Below are 17975 nucleotides of genomic sequence, written 5' to 3'. Positions count from 1 at the left end.
TAAAATCTTATGAACCTTTTCTTATTCTTAGAATGATAAGGATTATATGTCATAAGGATAAGTTAAACTGCTCGTGTTACAGATTCATTTCTGATTGTGAAACTAATCTTTTTCAATCGGGTGGCTCATCTTACACATTCCTGATTAGTTAAAGAAAACATAACAACATTTACTTCTATAGCACATTTTCATAGAAACAATATAGTTCAAAGTGCTTTACATGATAAAGAAAGAGAAAAAAGACTAAATAAATAATTAAAATTAGGGAACACTAACATAGAATAAAAGAAAAGTAGGTGGCACGGTGGCACAGTGAGTAGTGCTGCTGCCTCGCAGTTAGGAGACCCGAGTTCACTTCCCGGGTCCTCCCTGCAAGAGTTTGCATGTTCTCCCCCTGTCTGCATGGGTTTCCTCCCACAGTTCAAAGACATTAGGTTAGGTGCATTGGTGATTCTAAATTGTCCATAGTGTGTGCTTGGTTTGTGGATGTGTGTGTGTGTGTGTGTGTGCCCTGTCCAGGGTTTGTTTCCTGCTTTGCGCCCTGTGTTGGCTGGGATTGGCTCCAGCGACCCTGTGACCCTGTAGTTAGGATATAGCGGGTTGGAGGATGGATGGATAAAAGTAAGGTATGATGGCCAGGGAGGACAGAAAAAACAAAAAAAAACTCCAGAAGGCTGGAGAAATAAATTACATCTGCAGGAGTTCCAGGCCACGAGACCGCCCAGCCCCCACTAGGCATTCTACCTAACATAAATATCCTCAATTACTCCTGATTGTATTCAGGGTTCACATGGAAGAATTTGATGATGATGGTCATTTGGACTACTGGCCTTTAATCCATCAATGTAGGGACATTATGGTGCTTTGATTAGGTGGTGGTGGCGTAGATCGCCACCACAGAAAACCAGAAAAAGAACAGAAGAGGAATTAGGGGTCAGTACGAATTTTGAAGCCAGCATTAATAATAATGATAATTAATTGAATATACAGAGTATCAGGATTTAACTAAGATGAAGCTATGAGAAAGCCATGTTAAAGTAATGTGTTTTCAGTAGTGTTTAAAAGTGCTCCACTGTATTAGCCTGGCGAATTCCTATTGGCAAGCTATTTCAGATTTTAAGTGCACAAGAGTAAAAGATCGTCTCACCACTGCTTTTAAGTTTAGCTCTTGGAATTCTAAGTAGACACTCATATGAAGATCTAAGGTTACAATTTAGAGTGTAAAGTATAAGACATTCTGAAATATAAGATGGAGCGACATTATTTAAGGCTTTGCAAACCATAAGCACTATTTTAAAGTCAATTCTAAATGGCACAGGTAACCAATGTAGTGGCATCAAAACTGGGGTGATATGCTTTTTATTTTATTTTCCGAGTTAAGATTTTAGCAGCTGTATTCTGCACTAGTTGCAATCGATTGATGTCTTTTTTTGATAGTCCTGAGAGAAGTGCGTTACAGTAATCTAGCCAACTGAAAACAAAAGCATGAACTGATATTTCAGCATCTTGCAATGTTATAAGTGGTCTAACTTTTACTATATTTCTTAAGTGAAAGAATGCTGTCCCAGTAATCTGATTAATATGTGATTTAAAATTCAGCTTAGAGTCAACAGTTACCCCTAAATTCTTTACCTCTTGATGTTTAATCGTAATGCATCAAGTTTATTTCTAATAACTTCATCATATCCATTATTGCTAATCACTAAAATTTCTGTTATCTCTCTATTTAGTTTGAGAAAATTACTACTCATCCATTCGGTAACACAAGTGAGACATTAAATCAAGAGTGTTGGGGTCGTCAGGCTATATTGATAAATACAGTTGTGTGTCATCACATTAGTTGTGGTAGCTCACATTATACCTTGAGATAATCTGACCAAACAAAAGCATGTAAATCGAAAAGAGCAGTGGACCCAGAATGGAGCCTTGTGGAACACTATATAGAATATCATGTGTCTTTGAAGTATAATTACCACAACTAACAAAGAATTTTCTACCTGCCAGGAAGGATTCAAACCAATTTAATATACTGCCAGAGAGGCCCACCCATTAACTAAGGTGATTGCTAAGAATATTGTGATCAATGGCATCAAATGCGGCACTCAGATCTAAAAGACCTAACATAGTAATCAGTTCTGATGCCCTTTACTCTACACTTTATTTTTATGTGAAATATATCAGATACAGTCATGTATCCTCTTAAAACTGTCTTTGAGGAGACATTGGCCACTAACAAAATGTCAGTTTGTGTAGCGATTAATCTTATGAAGTCCTCATTAACTAGTATTAAAGATTATTTTATTACAGATTTTTAAAAAATCACTTACTGAGTAAATATTATGTATTTGAAAAAGAAAGGGTATTCTGTTGAGTGAAGTTATAGAAATTTCCCTGGCTCAGAAAGATTATGTTGCTTAATAAATTCTGAAATTACTGCAGCAGTTTTGGATGATATAGCTGTTGATGTTAAGGACCTACTTAAATCTGGATTTAATATACAATTAAAATCTCACGCTATTATAAGGTTATGAGAACTAATGCAAGTACATAAAGAATTAATTTTCTATCATCCATTTTGGTGCATATACTATATATTAACCAGAATTATTGTAGATTCCCATGGATTCCACACCACCATAATATACCATCAATGGCTACAAATAGACTTGTTTTGTGAATTACAATTGTGGTGGAAATTGGTTTAATCCACTACTGGACAATGGAGGTGCTAATTTTCAAATATCTAATTATATGTGTAATATACTTTATTCTAATAAAACTCTATTTCAAAAACAAATTGATCAAAAGAGCATTAAAAGAAAAAACAAGTCCTCTAAAGATCTACTGAAGTCTAAGTCAAAAATCAATGAAATCATGCCCTGTCACAGTTTGATTAAGAGGAGACAGATACAAAGCTAGCTAGCTACCAAAACTCCTCCACCGTGAAGGGCTCTAGGCTGACATTCAACAGAGCATTCAGCTAAGTCCTCAGCAAGTTTGCTGGCAAGTACAGGAGTGAGTCTTCAACACTTTCATGTCACAAAGCAAAGCTAAGTTGTTCTTAAATGTCTTCGTTTGAAATTCTAACACACAATCTGAGTGTCACCTGATATTGACATCAACAAGCTATGCAACACCATGAGAGCAGGTTGCAGAATATCATATGTAGAATGCTCATGATTTAGGATGAATATGAAGGTAATGAAAGAAATTACCCTAAGATTGCAGAAAGGTTTGTATGATTTATGTCCAATGAAAGATATGAGCGGAGGGTCTCAGTAATTGCTATGAATTAAACAAGAGAAAAAAATAAAAGAAACGGGTAGTACAGAGAATAAGAATTGGCAAAATTGACAATAAATGTATTTGAATGTGAAATATATGCTCATCACTATATCAAAAACAGGTGGAAGAAATGATGACCACCACCAATGAAAGAATAATTGCTTTAGAAAGCAAATATAAAATGTTCCATAATTAATTTGTGAAATTCTGAATACATATCAGGAAAAAATGTTAAATTAGTAGCACTACCAAAAACAGAATCTGGTAAACTTGTGGAAGAATATTTTACTAAAATCCTGGGCGATGGATATTGTCTTTTTGGAAACAGCTTACTGCAATACTTTATGCTTCTTCACATCAGAAAGAATGAGATTTAGTTTGAAAACTGTCAAATCCATGTTCTTTCACATTATCTGGCTACACCCATCTGAAAGTGGGTTGCATTTCACAGTATCAAGCAATGTCCGCACAAAGCAGGCAACAGATACAGCCTTTTATTTTCTGCCAGGTTCTAAGTAAATATTAATAGTTATACCATCATATATAACACTCCAGAGAAAGCTGAAGAAGGATTAAAAATAATAACCTCCACAATTTATAAAACATGAGTAAAGTCCCGTAAAGGATTGTAATTGAGACTGCAAATGTACTGTCAGTAACAAACATTGTTGTCCAATGAGGGGAGAGCAAGAAAGAATGTGAGAGTTTTCCTATCACTTATAGTCTGTGATATTTATTGTGATTAATACAAACATGTTTCCCTTTTTCTTGTTTTTCATCACATTTGAAAAAATATATACTGTTTTGCCCCACAGTGGATAAAGCAATTTTTGTCATTTAACTGATAATAGTATATAGTAATAACCAATAGTATTAGAATATATCTATAATATATAATAATATATATAGATATAATATAATATATCTTCTGGCATTAGGTTAAGGGAAAGGAACATTCTCTTTTTCACTCATATAAGGTTGACCTAAGACTTTGCAGTTTAAGATCATATTATGTGTTTATTTGTTAACATGTGTAATACAGTATGTAAGAATTTTGGACATTTGAAACTGTGCTCAAAAGTTTGAGGAAGGTTTGTAATCATCCATTAAAATTCCTCTTTATTTAATATGATATTGTTAAGGTAACAACATCCATCAACTGCAGTTGATATGTTTAACAAATTTTTCAAACTAAATTTATATAGTGTATGGCCAGCTTAACTTGTTAAAATATTTAAGCTAGCAACATAAAAGTGGTTGCAGCCAAAGAAATATGAACAATATGTTTTTTGACAAAACTGTCCATAGAAATTGTACACTTCCTTCTCATGCAGAGGTGCCACAGATAAAAGATTGTCCATCTTAAAATGCTTCCTACATTGGTTCCATATACTGAGTGAGTGAAGCACAATTGGGTTATTAGTATATTGGTGATAACTTGCATTTATAGGCACACAGAGCAGGGAATATAAAGAAGAACTGCAGGATTTTATTTCTATTGCACACCAAGCCTGTGTATGTTCATCTATTTGTGTCCAGGTTTTTATAGCTTGTATGTTCGCTGCCCAGTAATAAAACTGAAAGTTATGTAGAGCCATGCCACCTTTTGCCTTAGGTCTTTGTAGGGTCGCTCTCTGGATACATGGATGTTTTAAGTTCCAAATAAATTAGGTTTGGGTTGAATCTAATTGCTTAAAAAATGATTTATCGATATATATTGGAATGTTTTGAAATAAAAAGAGAAGCTTAGGAAGGATATTTATCTTAACAACGTTAATTCTTCCAGCTAGAGTGAGATGAAGGGTTGACAATCTATGCAAGTCATTATGCCCCACATACTCATCTCGCAGATGGCTTCCTACCCCACTTCTATTAGCAGACAACAACTGTACAGAATTTATATCCAAACAAATTAGTTTATTTCTGGATGCATTACAGATACCACAAATAGATACTCTTAGTGCAGAGGAATTGGATAAACCTTTGGCGCTATCAGAATTACTAGATGCTATAAAGTCACATCAGAATGGGAAAGCAGCAGGCCCTGATGGCTACCCTGTCAAATTTTGTAAGAAATTCTCCACTCAGCTAGTTCCGCTCTTATTAGCAACATTCACAGAAGCTAGAGACAATCAAATTCTACCTCAAACTTTTCGCCAAGCATTAATCACTGTCTTTCCTAAACAAAATAAGGACTTATTATAATGTGCATCATACAGACTAATTTCACTTCTGAATAATGATGTTAAAATACTCTCCAAAGTCCTCGCTAGAAGGATGGAGAAAGTGCTGCCTTCGGTAATATCACAAGATCAAACTGGATGTATTAAAGGCCGACACTTAGCTTCCAATCTTCGACACCTGTTTAATGTAATATATTCACCTGCAAAGTCAAACGCCCCAGAGATATTATTATCGTTGGATGCAGAAAAAGCATTTGATATGATTGAATGGAACTACCTTTTCACTAAATTAGAGAAATGTGGGTTTGGCCCGAACATTTGTGCATGGATCAAACTACTGTATACCAATTCAGAACCTTCAGTTTGTATTAACAACATTTGTTCAGACTTCTTTAAACTAGAACGTGGTACCAAACAAGGATGCCCCTTGTCACCACTACTTTTTGCAATCGCCATTGAGCCACTGACAGTTCATTGTCGAAATGCTTATTAGATAAAGGGGATTATCAGAGAAGGATTTGAACAGAATTTCTCTATATGCAGATGATATGGTACTGTATATATCAGACCTACAAAATACTGTGCCTGCAGTCTTAACAGCACTTACAGAATTTCAAAAGATTTCTGGTCTCAGAATTAATTTGAATGAAAGTGTGCTCTTTCCAGTGAATTCTCAAGCATACAATATTAGATGGACACCTTCCCTTTTATCATTGCAGATCAGTTTAAATACCTAGGGTTAAATATCACAAGTAAACATAAAGCTCTTTATCAACACAATTTCACTGTCTGTATGGAAAAAATTAAGCAAGTCTTCTTCTCTTTCTCGTTTCTAATTTCTCCTTCACTGCTCCCGGCAAGCTTTGTCTCCCTCCTCCCGACCCTGGCTTCTGAGAAGTGTCTGCTGGTTTCTTTTATATGTTACCTGGAAGTGCTCCAGGTACTTGATGACCTACTTCTGGCAGCACTTCCGGGTGTGATGAAAGAATTGTCCATATAGTCTCGGGAGCAGCTGTAGCACCCCCTGGTGGTGCCCACAGGTCCCAACAAGGCTACAACAAACTCCAACTCCCATGAAGCCCTGCGGGAGTCCTAGGCACCACTGCAACCCAGGGCAACTGCCATCTAGTGTTCTGGGAGAGGTAACGTTCTGACCTTGCTTGCTCCCTCAGGCCTTCCAGCTTAAGCAAAAGCCCCGGCCATCCACAATAATAGTTTTAATTATTGATATTATGGTATGGGCAATCTAGTAATTACTATTGTATGATTATTATATGATTGTGTAAATAGTATATTGTATACAGAAGAATCCCAAACTATACTGCCTTCAAAGTATGTAGTGCCCTTTCTCTTCCATTTATTTGGCTCATTTCGGCCTATTATATCATAGCAGCCCAAATCCACAATCAATCAGTATACTCCTTAATTAGTACTAAGTGACAACTTGTGAACCAAAACTTCCAGTTATTTTTTGTTTCAAATTAAATATAATCATCTGCAGTCTGTGAGCTATCCAACAATATCATGTTGATATACTGAATTAGAAAGTACTCAAGATAGCTTTCCATTAAATAACCTGAGCCAGGAGCATGAATGACACTCAATGACATTTTGCAAAAGACTCCATAAGCTAATGTACATGGATATGCAGATATGATTTTTTTAGAATGATGTACTGAAAAACATTAAAAATGGATACTGTATCACCAATGTGTTTAGAAGGAAATGTACAGCTTGAAGAATTTTAAATGTAGCTACTGTCTAAAATCAGTTTGGTTATGAAATGTAGGTACAGTCTGAAATCTGTTTTCCAGTAACATTGGAGATACAATGGTTAGAATTAAATTGGTACAGTGACTTGCCTTAACTCCATTACTTAGTGTCCCTTATCCATCAGACCTCATATTGCTCACAGACTACCCTTGTATTTGATTCCATATAGTATTTGATTGTTTGCTTTATCACTTGTGCCATGTTGCTTGCAATGAAGAATATTGATGCCAGCCTAAGTAGAATTTTATCTGTCCAGTCACTGTCTCAATGTTCTGATAACTTTTTACTTTAACTAACACGATCTGCTCACGAGAACTTGGATTTTTTGACAGTCACTGGCACCACTTTTCATTTTTTTAAGATGACTTTTCAAGTGTCCATGGTGTTGTTTCTGTTTCAGAGTTTCTTTATAATCAGGCTTTACAAACCCTTCTCATTTACTCTTCTTTTGGATTGTCTTCTGACAAACTTTTCATCTATCTATATGTCTTCCCTTTATAAATATCATCTAACATTGTTGTGATTTTAATCTCTCATGATCCTCTCACCAGTAGTTTTCCCTCGATCCCTTACTTAATTAGTCCATTCTAATTTAGAATATTTCCAATCCATACTTTCTTGTACTTCATGAATAATAGGAGTCTATCTTTTTCTCCTACCTGATGTAGGACTTGTTCATTGTTTTTCTTTTCTAACATCACTTTTCACCAGATGCTTATTTTGAAAAAAAAAAAAAGCTTCCAGTCTTTCATGTGTTTTTTTGCACTGTCCACAACTTACCAATGCATCACAACACTCCAGAAATAACTCTTTATTATTATCTTCTTCGTTTTTTTATCAATGTTTTAGTTCAGGGGACCCCAGCTCTGGTCCTGGAGGTCCACAGTGGCTGGAGGTTTTCTTTTTGACCCTTTTCTTAATTAGTGACCTGTTTTTGCTGCTAATTAACTTCTTTTGAATTAATTTTAATTGACTTGCTCTTGAAGACTCAGGCCCCTTAATTGTTTCTTTTTCCTTAATTAGCAGCCAATAAATAACGAGATACAAAATGAGCCAAAACATGACCAGCAAACTGTGTCATACAATATCTGATAATTAAGAAAGATGAAGTAATGTTGATCTGCTCAGGTCCCCAAAACATTTTAACAGTGACAGAAAATCAGAAATTTCAGAAATGTGTGCTGTTGCACAATGAGAGCAGCAAGCCATTGAATAGTTTAATTAACAACATCAATCTGAACCTAACTAAGCAACTGGTTGGAGCGAAACTGGTTGGAGTTTGAAGTCCTGACTTAGTTGCTCTTCTTTTGGTTCAATACTTCACATTTAATTTCTGTTTGGGTGCCATTTAAGGGAAGAAATTAATTCAGAGGAACAATGAAGAAATTCAGGCGAACAAATCTTAATAAATAAGTCAATGAAAGTGAAAGGAAAAGGAGAAAATTAGCAGCAAAAAGTACACGACAATTAAGAAAAGGGTTAGAAAGAAAACCTGCAGCCCACCAGGATGGGAGTTGGAGACCACTGTTTTATTAAGTAGCTCTTTTATTCTTCCCTGAATGCTTCTTTGGCAGTTTTATTTATGTTGATAATTACTTTAGAATAACACTTATCTAAGGTGATAAGCCAATTTAAGTCATGGCACTCTTCCACCTCTTCCAGGTTTTCACTTTCAATGGTGATATTTAGTCTCCTTTATTCTCTGACATACTAATCTTTTAAGTAATTTTTGCATTTATTTTCATCTTTCAGTGCTTGATTTAGCTTTGTAACTAAATTTTTTAGTCCATTCTCAATGCTTTTGCAAAAGCTACTTTGTTTTCTTCACATCTGCATGATTTCAGTATTTGACCTTCAATCAAAACACTGTGCAAGGTCTTCCCACTTTTATTATTTTCTGTCTACGCATTGAATATTGCACCCCTGCTTCTATACCTCTTCAAATTACTGCATCATCTAATTCTCCATTGTCTGTTCTTACTGTTGCTGTTGGACCTATTTACAAAGCAGCCACTTATTTCTGGATTATTCCAGTTTATACGATCAAATGCTTTCTCAAAATCCATTAAAAAAATAAATTCTTAATAATTGCAAGCTTCTTTCACAAATCATTCTTATTATTGCACTCTTAAGGGTTTTCCATGTATTTCAGTCCTGAGCTTTACTTTCTAGTTGGATTCATTTTTTCTGCATCAAGGTTGATTTTTGGTAGTCCGCTCTTTCTTTTTCCATTTATCTCTAATGTCCATTTTCTTAATTTTAAACATAGACCAGCATCTGATTTGTTCTCTGCCAGAGGTCATTGTTGCTAATGATTCTGGGCTATACCTGAAGAATCCTAAGTACATAAGTGTTGATAAGTACCTGTACTTTCTTAATTGTCATTACTGACATCATATTGTTGTCAATGGCAGCTTGACATTGGCTTTTAGTGTCAGATTCCTACCAGTACCATGTACCAGTACCATTCTTACCAGTTACTATGTTGTTCTTGCTTTGCCAATTGTGGCGCTTACCCCTGAATCCAATATTAATAGTCCTGGTTGTAAGAAGTTTACTCAGTCTTGTAACTACTGAAGTTTATTAGCTTTAACTAACACGTAAACCCAAAACCGAAGTTAATCATTCTGTGACACCCTATTTTCCTTTTCAGGATTACCGGATACTGTAGTTCAGTACTTCTCACTCTCTATTACATCTGTAACCTCAGGCAATTAGATAGCGTACCAGAACAAATGGGATAGAAAGTTAATCTATGTATGAATACAAAAGTAACATGACATTTCTATTTGTGCCCAAAAAAGAGAGCAAAATTAGTGTTGGTAAAACAATACAATCTGATAATAAGTAGTTCATTTTGTATTCAATATACTTAACCAGATTGATCTTTGTCTTAAGGGTTTCCATCCCATGATTGAAATAACTTTCTCCATTAATGGAGCAGCTGAGGGACAAGAGGGAGATTGCCTCTTCTCGGGATGGAAAGTGTAAGGGAGAGAAAGAGACAGAGTTTCTTTGTTAACCTAAATTTCTGCTAGTCCTACTTCTTTGATGTATCTCTTTGACCAATGGGATGTCATAGTGTGGAGCTGACTCCTATGGTTCAGTCCCCATTCCAGCCCATGCATTGTTCTTGTATGTAAACCTCATCATAAACTGTCTTCTCAAACCTTCTTTTTTTTTTTTAAAGAGTAATAATTTTACTTGTCCCTTCCAATATAGGCTTTCTTCCTTGGAGGATGGGCTCATGGAATGTTAAGTGTCCCTGTCTTTGATATTTGGAGCTCATACAAAGAAAAACCAATGACTGTGACAGATCTGCACAGCTTCATACCTACTCTAGTCAGTTCTCCCACTCCCTGTCACAAATGGTGCTCTTGTTATCAATGATCACATTCCTATAACTCTGGGGACAGGAAATTAAAAAGGCTTATCTTTCAGAAGGTTGCTTCTTTTTTAAGTAGCTAATTTAAAGTCATCCTTTAATTAATTGAGGTTACAAATACTCAGAATAATGAAATCTCAGGGGGTGGGGGTGAAGGGGCAGGTAATCATATACAGATTACAGTGATGGGCTTTTAGAGTGCAAGGAAGCCTCCCAAAAGGAAACTAAAAATAATTCTTCCTGTGTCAGTGGCACAACTTTGTTGGTCAGTAGACACTATAGTGTTTTTTATACTATTATAGGCAGAGTATGACATAAGAAATGTAGAAAAGAATAGAACTAAAAGCACATAAGAAAAGGGAAAAAAAGCAGAGAATACAGTAGTAGAAGTTTTTCAATAACTCAAGTTCATTAACTGTACTAAGTAGTCAATAGCCATTTTTCTTGCTCATATTGCAGGGATAAAAAAATGACACAGTTCCTTATGAAAGGTAATAAGGAAAGATTTTTGAAAGCTAAGCCTTGCTTTATGTAAAAAGCATTTTTCTAATAATAATAATTGTATTAATGTGTCGTGTATTATGTTTTAAAATGATATTATATTTCCTCCATTAAATGTTTAAAAGACAAAATCTTTGAAAATAACCAATAATGTATGTCATCCCAAAGATTTTATATGTGCATGCATAAAATAAATGTGTTGTTTCAATCTAATATCGCAAAAGATACTGCTGTTAAAATGCACCTCAAGTCTCTTTCTTAAACATTCTTTAAAAAGATACAGTATATCCTTATGAGAATTTTGAGATGGATACCCTACGCTTTTGGTGTTACTGTTCTTCATCTTTCTAGATCATCCTTTTTCAAGATCCGAGGAACTAAATTTCTATTTGTTGGAAAGTGATATCTAATATATAAAGCAGAGTCTATGAATACTGTATGTGTATGTATGTTTGTTTGTCCGCCATGCAAATCTGCACCAGGTGTCCAATCGCCACCAAACTGGGCATGGGGCTTCTTTGTGACCAGGAGAAGTTCATGGGGTATGTTTGGTTCGGAAAAATGTTTGTGGTGAACGGCAGGGCACCTTTTCACTGACACAACGTTCGGCACACTTCCCCGTACTTAAGATGACCTCACGTTGCAACAGAACTTTACCGCAGCTCCATCTAGTGGCAGCTTTGGTCTCTGTGCGTCACTCTTTACCCATGTTTCTTTAAATTGCCAAGAGATGGCAGAAGTGTCCAAGTATGAGAAGGCCGACTACTTTGATCGGGTGGAGAGGAACTGCCGCATGGATGTAAAACCTGAACGACTGTGCGCGTGACCAACTCACTCACCCGCATTTCTGTACGTCACACTCCCACACACACTGATAGTGCTGTATTTCATTTGCCAACGTCCATTATATGGCACCATGTTTGAACAGAGACTTGCCTTAAAAAGACAGCATCCTTCCCCCGACATTTTTCCCCACGCGCAGCAGCCCTTGTATGTCACTTCTCTCTGTACTTACCATCTCATCGTCCGTTAAATAGCAGCACGGTTCAACACAGACACTCCTTAGAAACAGAGCACTCCTCACCACCATTTTTTCCAGTATGGTTTCAGTGCTACTCTTTCTCACTGGCTTTCCGCATTTGTGGTGCTATTTGTTCGCTTACCCACTTACAGTACCATTTCAATATTACTCTTTGACTGACTGGTGCTATTTCTTCACTTTCCAATGTATTGTAAATAAGTTAAATTCATCTCACTATGGTGCATGTAACACATTATAATTGTCCTCCTTTTCGCTAATATACCCATTCCACCGAAAAAAAACCATGTTGATTTGGAAGGTCCACTTCAGATGCCAGAAGAAAGTCTATTTCAAGGGCGTCTGAAATGCCAAAGTAGACAGAATCCCAAGTGGATGAATTTACAATAAAATGTGAATCACAAAACTGTTTGTTCTATTTCTATATTCTGTTTCTTTCATTTGAGAAATTCACCGGTTATAGATTCCCAAGCAACGCCGGGTAATCCTGCTAGTAGTCTATAAATGAAAACTTTCTGGTTTATGGTGGTTGGAAGATTGGGACTAATGAAAGTCTTGTGCTTCAACTAAAGGCTTTGAAAGTCATGAAGTTGAACAGAAAGAGTTTGCAAAACTTTGTGGGATTTTAGAGAGACTGCTTTGAAGACATTGTTGTATTGTTTAAGGTTCACTGATAAATTTCATGTAGAAACTTTTATATAACATTAAGTTCCCTATCTTACCTATCATAGAGCATTTTACTGTTATAATAATAATAATAATTCTTTACATTTATATAGCATTTTTCCTCACTACTCAAAGCACTCTCCACACAGGGAGGACCTGGGAAGCGAACCCACAATCTCCTTACTACAAAGCAGCAGCGCCACCACTGGGCCACCTGCATAGAAAACTCCTTTTGATTTCTGGAATCCTTTTCTCTTGCCCTTGTATCATAAATTAATTCAGATTTAATTATATTTTTTTTTAAATCATTTATCATCAAACAAGATGCAGAAGTCTTTCAATACTTAACACGAGGGAAAAAAACGCTCGTCCAAAAAACACGGGTCTAAAAAAAGACAGCCATTAGTTGTACCCCTAACCAAGTGCTTCTTTTTCTCAGCATCTGCCAATTGCAAGTCCATTTGGTAATAATTTCCACCAGTCAGAGTTTCAGTAATCTTTCTACACTGCCTTAATCCCAGTCTCAGTTGGGTTGCTTATTTTGTGGCATCTGTATGTTTAGCCTATGCTTATAGCTTACATAACACCAAAATACATAGACACTCCTGTAATTGTGAAATATAAACAACCTTTTTTTTAGTCTTTAATGGGGTAAGCCTGAAGAAACCTGTCCTGCCTTGTGTTGCCAGCTAATCAGCATATACCTGAGCAGACTGCTAAATAAAAGTTGCTGTATATACACTAGTAATCTATGTCATAATGATGGTTGAACATCCTCTGTGTTCTACTTGTAACCATCCTATGTATCTAGAAATGTGCTCTCTCTCTCTCCAAGTCATTTTCTATTATTTTCCAAATCATTTTGTAATAGACACTATAGTCCTGTTTTGAAGGTTAGCTCAGTATAATGAAATGTTTAATATAAAACCAATCATTCTTGTTTTTTACATTATAATGTACAAACTTATTTAAAACTGGCTTACAATTGCTTTCATGTAGTCTTATAAAGTTGGAGCAGCTTAAGTGAACTCACCCATGGTCACAAAGTGAAACCAAAAAGTGTGGCGGAGTTTAATACCACAATTTGTGTGAGTGATGTTCTGTAATTAACAGCACTTAAAGATATTTCATTAATTCTTGCTTTTCAACTGGAAAGATGTATTAATGCATGTTTAGTATTTCTAAATATTTACACTAATGGCTTAATTTTACAATTAACACTAATTTCAAGAAAACGGACATTTCTTTGTTTTAAGCATTATAAAGGATTGCAGTCATGGGTAATTTCAGTACTGATTGAATGGCCTCCAATTGTCATTGAATTTTATCAGCAGCCATAAAACATTAATGTTATCAGACAGTTTATAATAGCTCTCATTTTGATAACTCACTGTAATTGGTTAAATTGATTTTTTTTTTTGGTTGGTTTTGTATTTTCTTGTTGGCCGACACACCTTTGCTTCTGTCACTTATGAGTAAACTTTGTATGGCCTCCTAAATATCTGTCATATAAGAGTAACATGAAGTCTAAAGTGGTTTTCAGTTACTGTTCAAAAATGCTGGCTCAAGTACAACACAATGTTCACTCCGAATTACCAGACATACTGGTCCTGTTGGCTCACAATTAGTCCCACATCCAAGTGTGCCACATTTGTTAAATAAGTATTCATGCTCACTGTTGTTTTTGTATAATTAAAAATCTTTAGAAACTGATCAGAATTCAGAGACTTTGTTTATACTGTTCTCATATTTAAACTTTCCCTTTCTTAAATTTAATTTCTCTCTGAGCAGCATGCTATTCTACCTTGTTCTTTAGAACAGCACCTTTGGTGTCTTATTAAAAACCTTTCTGGATGTGTCACGCATGACAAATAATTTTTCATAGCTTTACCTATCATTAACTTTGGCACATATGTTGAACTATGGATTATTTATCTGTCCTTGTACTGTCCATTGACAGTATCATCACGTTCTGTTGGCATTATCAAGTGGCTCTGTCCAGCATCCATCCATTTTTCAGTCCAAAATATCAAATCTAATTTCTCCTTAGTATCTCCAATTGATTACTTTCTTGAATTACCAGTTATTTTACACATGTGTTTGACAGATTCATTCTTCTAATTGTACAAGTTTTCCTTGAGGGGACAGTACACCAGCATTACCTACAGTACAACTGTGATGTAGATAACATATCATAATATACAAAATAAAAAATATATAATCTGAGCATCTCTCTCATGTGTAAACCCTTTTGAAATAAAGTGTACTTGTAATAGGAGTTTTTGTAGTGATACTCTGTGTATAATACACAGCAGCTGTTTAGCATAGTTCAGTCCTATATTGGTAATTAGCAAATTGTTATTTACAAACCCTCCTTTTTTCTAATTGACGAATTTTCTTTCTCAGTCTCTGGATTTTTGAAACTGGTGCTAAAAACAGCAGTAAGGAGACAGTGTTATGTTCTGCCTTTTACCCCTGTTGACAGGCTCTGAGTAGCTGAAGCACATCCATTCTATTAGTCTCTCAACACAAGCATAAAACAGCAAAAAAAAAAGGTGCAGGGGTTAGTTTTTTTTATTATCAACATTAGTTTCCATCCAAAGTTGTTAACCAGCTAATAATGTGCTTTCAGATTGTTAAGTTTTTTTATTCTCGGAAAGTGTATAGGATGTTTCCCCAATGGTACTGAAACTATGTTTAATCACCTGGCCATGGACTCTTTTATAGATATAAGAAAACAGATGTGATCATATGTTAAGTGGTCATATTATGTGCCATTATGTGTGCTGTTTGTGCTCTGGAATTGCTGTCCTATTGCTAGCACTGCAAACAACACACATATTAAAGCCAATCTGGGCATTTAACAAAAGTAATTAGTGTCCTTCCTCTTCCTCTCTTCCTCTGGTCCTCTGTGCTGCTGGCATGCAGGCTTCGTGAGCTTTGACAATCCTGCCAGCGCTCAAGCGGCTATTCAGTCCATGAATGGCTTTCAGATCGGCATGAAGAGATTGAAGGTGCAACTCAAGAGACCAAAAGATGCAAACCGCCCCTATTAACAGTGCTGAGTTATTCCACAAGCAAGACCAGATGATATAAGGTAAGATATCCTCCTTTCTAAGCTGTTTGGTAAAGTCCCTGCCAATTGGACTCCAAAATCTTAAGTGGACATCTTGCAAGAATGCCCCAAAACTCTCACACAACTAAAGTGAACTCTTTGAAATGTAATGTTTGTGAGAGCAGAAATCTAATGTGTCTAATATTTATTTACCTAAAACTTTAAAAACAGGATTGGTTTCTTAGATCTAGAAACTATAAAATATATTCACACTTTTTAATACTAAATATTTTATATAATTTTTCATTCTACCTGAACTTTTCCTATATTTAATGAACTGGATTTTGCTAGAGCTGACCGAGTCAGATTTGCATTATAATACATTTATTGGACCTTAAAATCAATTATTTGATCTGTTTTTTATATAACAGCAAACACTGATATTTGTAATCCTGGACAGGTGCCTTTACAAATACTTATTTTCTGCTTTTAAATACTATTTGTCCTTGAAATTATTGTTCTAGTGGTCCCTAGTTATTTCAGAAAGTTTAGCAAATATAAAATGACCATGGTACATATGAAGTACTGAGGAACTCTAGGAAAGGCTCAGTTTACAAGTTCACCTATGAATTCAGAAGATACAGATGTCAACAAATATAACAAAACAATGGTACTTTCTTTTTCTGGGATTAGAAAAGACAAAAAACTCATGATCTATTTGTTGTGAGATACATATGCTGTGATAAAGAGATTAGGTTTAGAGGCCATATGAAAATATAGCAACAATATGATGGATGACTTTGAAAGCGTATGTATACAGAGTACAGCCAATATGTTGCAACTCTCTAACACCATGATATATTAGAACTAGTGGCCTATTGGAAGATAACAGAACAGATACAAAATATCACTGACTTTAGTATCAGTAAGACTTACTTTAGCATCCGTAAGACTTACTTTAGTATCTGTAAGACAGTGAAATACCTTGAACAGTTCAATGGGATTCAGATGTCATTCATTGGTTTCTGGTTCCTTCGTCTTTCATTGATTGCTTTATTGCTCTTACTGAGCCAGAAAGACTGGCAATAAGAGTTTTTTAATGTCTTTGTGCAGCCGCTGTCAGCAGCATCCCAATGTGCTTCTGGGACATGACAGTTCAGGATCCATCCATCATGCCCTAAAAGCAGTACAACTCAGTTATGTGGAGAAGATAAAAGCATTAAACATATCCGATGACTCATTCTTATATCATTAGAAATCTTTCCCTATAGCTGAGGTGCCAATAAACTGCGGATTGCAAGTAACCCCAGGCAACACACACATGGGCAGGCAATCCATATTCTTGCTCCGTTTTATCAAACAGAACCGTTCATTATGGGTTGCCAGAAGAAAAGCAATCTCCTCCACTCCATCTTAATGCTTTATTAAGCCTAAAATCCATAGACCCATTTACAGAAGAGTGAAAGCAACAGTAGTCTTTTTTTTTTCTCAGTCACTTTTTCACTTAATATCTAAAAAACCAATAGTGGAGCTGCAGTTAAGTTTGCTGGCCTTCATCACAACTTACTCTGCAGCCTCAGATTTAGTGGAATTTTCTCAAAGACACAAGATTTTGTGAGAAGGTTATCATCTTGCAACTGTGCAGCATCTTAAAGTCCTGCACTTCAAATAGCTAGAAATCTGCCACAGTGGTGTGCTCACAATCAGCTAAGTTTGTGCTATCTTGTCAGAGATTAATGACAGACAGCCACAAAAGCAAGTGGGGTAGAATTCAGGGCAAGCCAGTTGATGTCAGCAGCAGCATTGGTTCTCCATGCATCTAACACAAAATGTGGTGGATCTTTAAGTGTTGTTTTAAGCATTTTAAGCTAATGCAGTATTATCTCCTAGGAAACACAGATCAGGAGTCTTCATTGCCTGAAAAAAGTATATCTGGTATGTTAAGTTCACTAAGAATGCTGTAAATTTAACCCAGTTTTTGCCAAAAGTTCTTTATAACATCTGGTGTTTTCTATATTATTCCTTACAAAAAATTGATCAAGATAGTCAAATTATTTATTTACACCCATTACTTCACTACAGCTACAC

The 17975-nt window shown here is 35.7% G+C and overlaps 1 protein-coding gene across 19 annotated transcripts in view; it reads left to right on the top strand.

Moving 5' to 3' along the window:
- Window positions 1-17975, top strand: part of celf4 (CUGBP, Elav-like family member 4) — a 1212964-nt gene that overhangs the window by 1128560 nt on the left and 66429 nt on the right. For all 19 annotated transcript variants that reach the window (XM_039759134.1, XM_039759132.1, XM_039759130.1 and 16 more), the window contains one exon: window positions 15761-15929. In XM_039759134.1, coding sequence (XP_039615068.1) covers window positions 15761-15888 — 128 coding nt within the window. In that variant the 3' untranslated portion in view covers window positions 15889-15929. The remainder of the gene's footprint in view (window positions 1-15760; window positions 15930-17975) is intronic.

This window comes from Polypterus senegalus, chromosome 7, assembly GCF_016835505.1.
Source record: "Polypterus senegalus isolate Bchr_013 chromosome 7, ASM1683550v1, whole genome shotgun sequence".
Classification (NCBI taxonomy): Eukaryota; Metazoa; Chordata; class Cladistia; order Polypteriformes; family Polypteridae; genus Polypterus; species Polypterus senegalus.
Note: the sequence above shows the minus strand (reverse complement) of the source record. Positions and strands in the feature narration are given on the sequence as shown.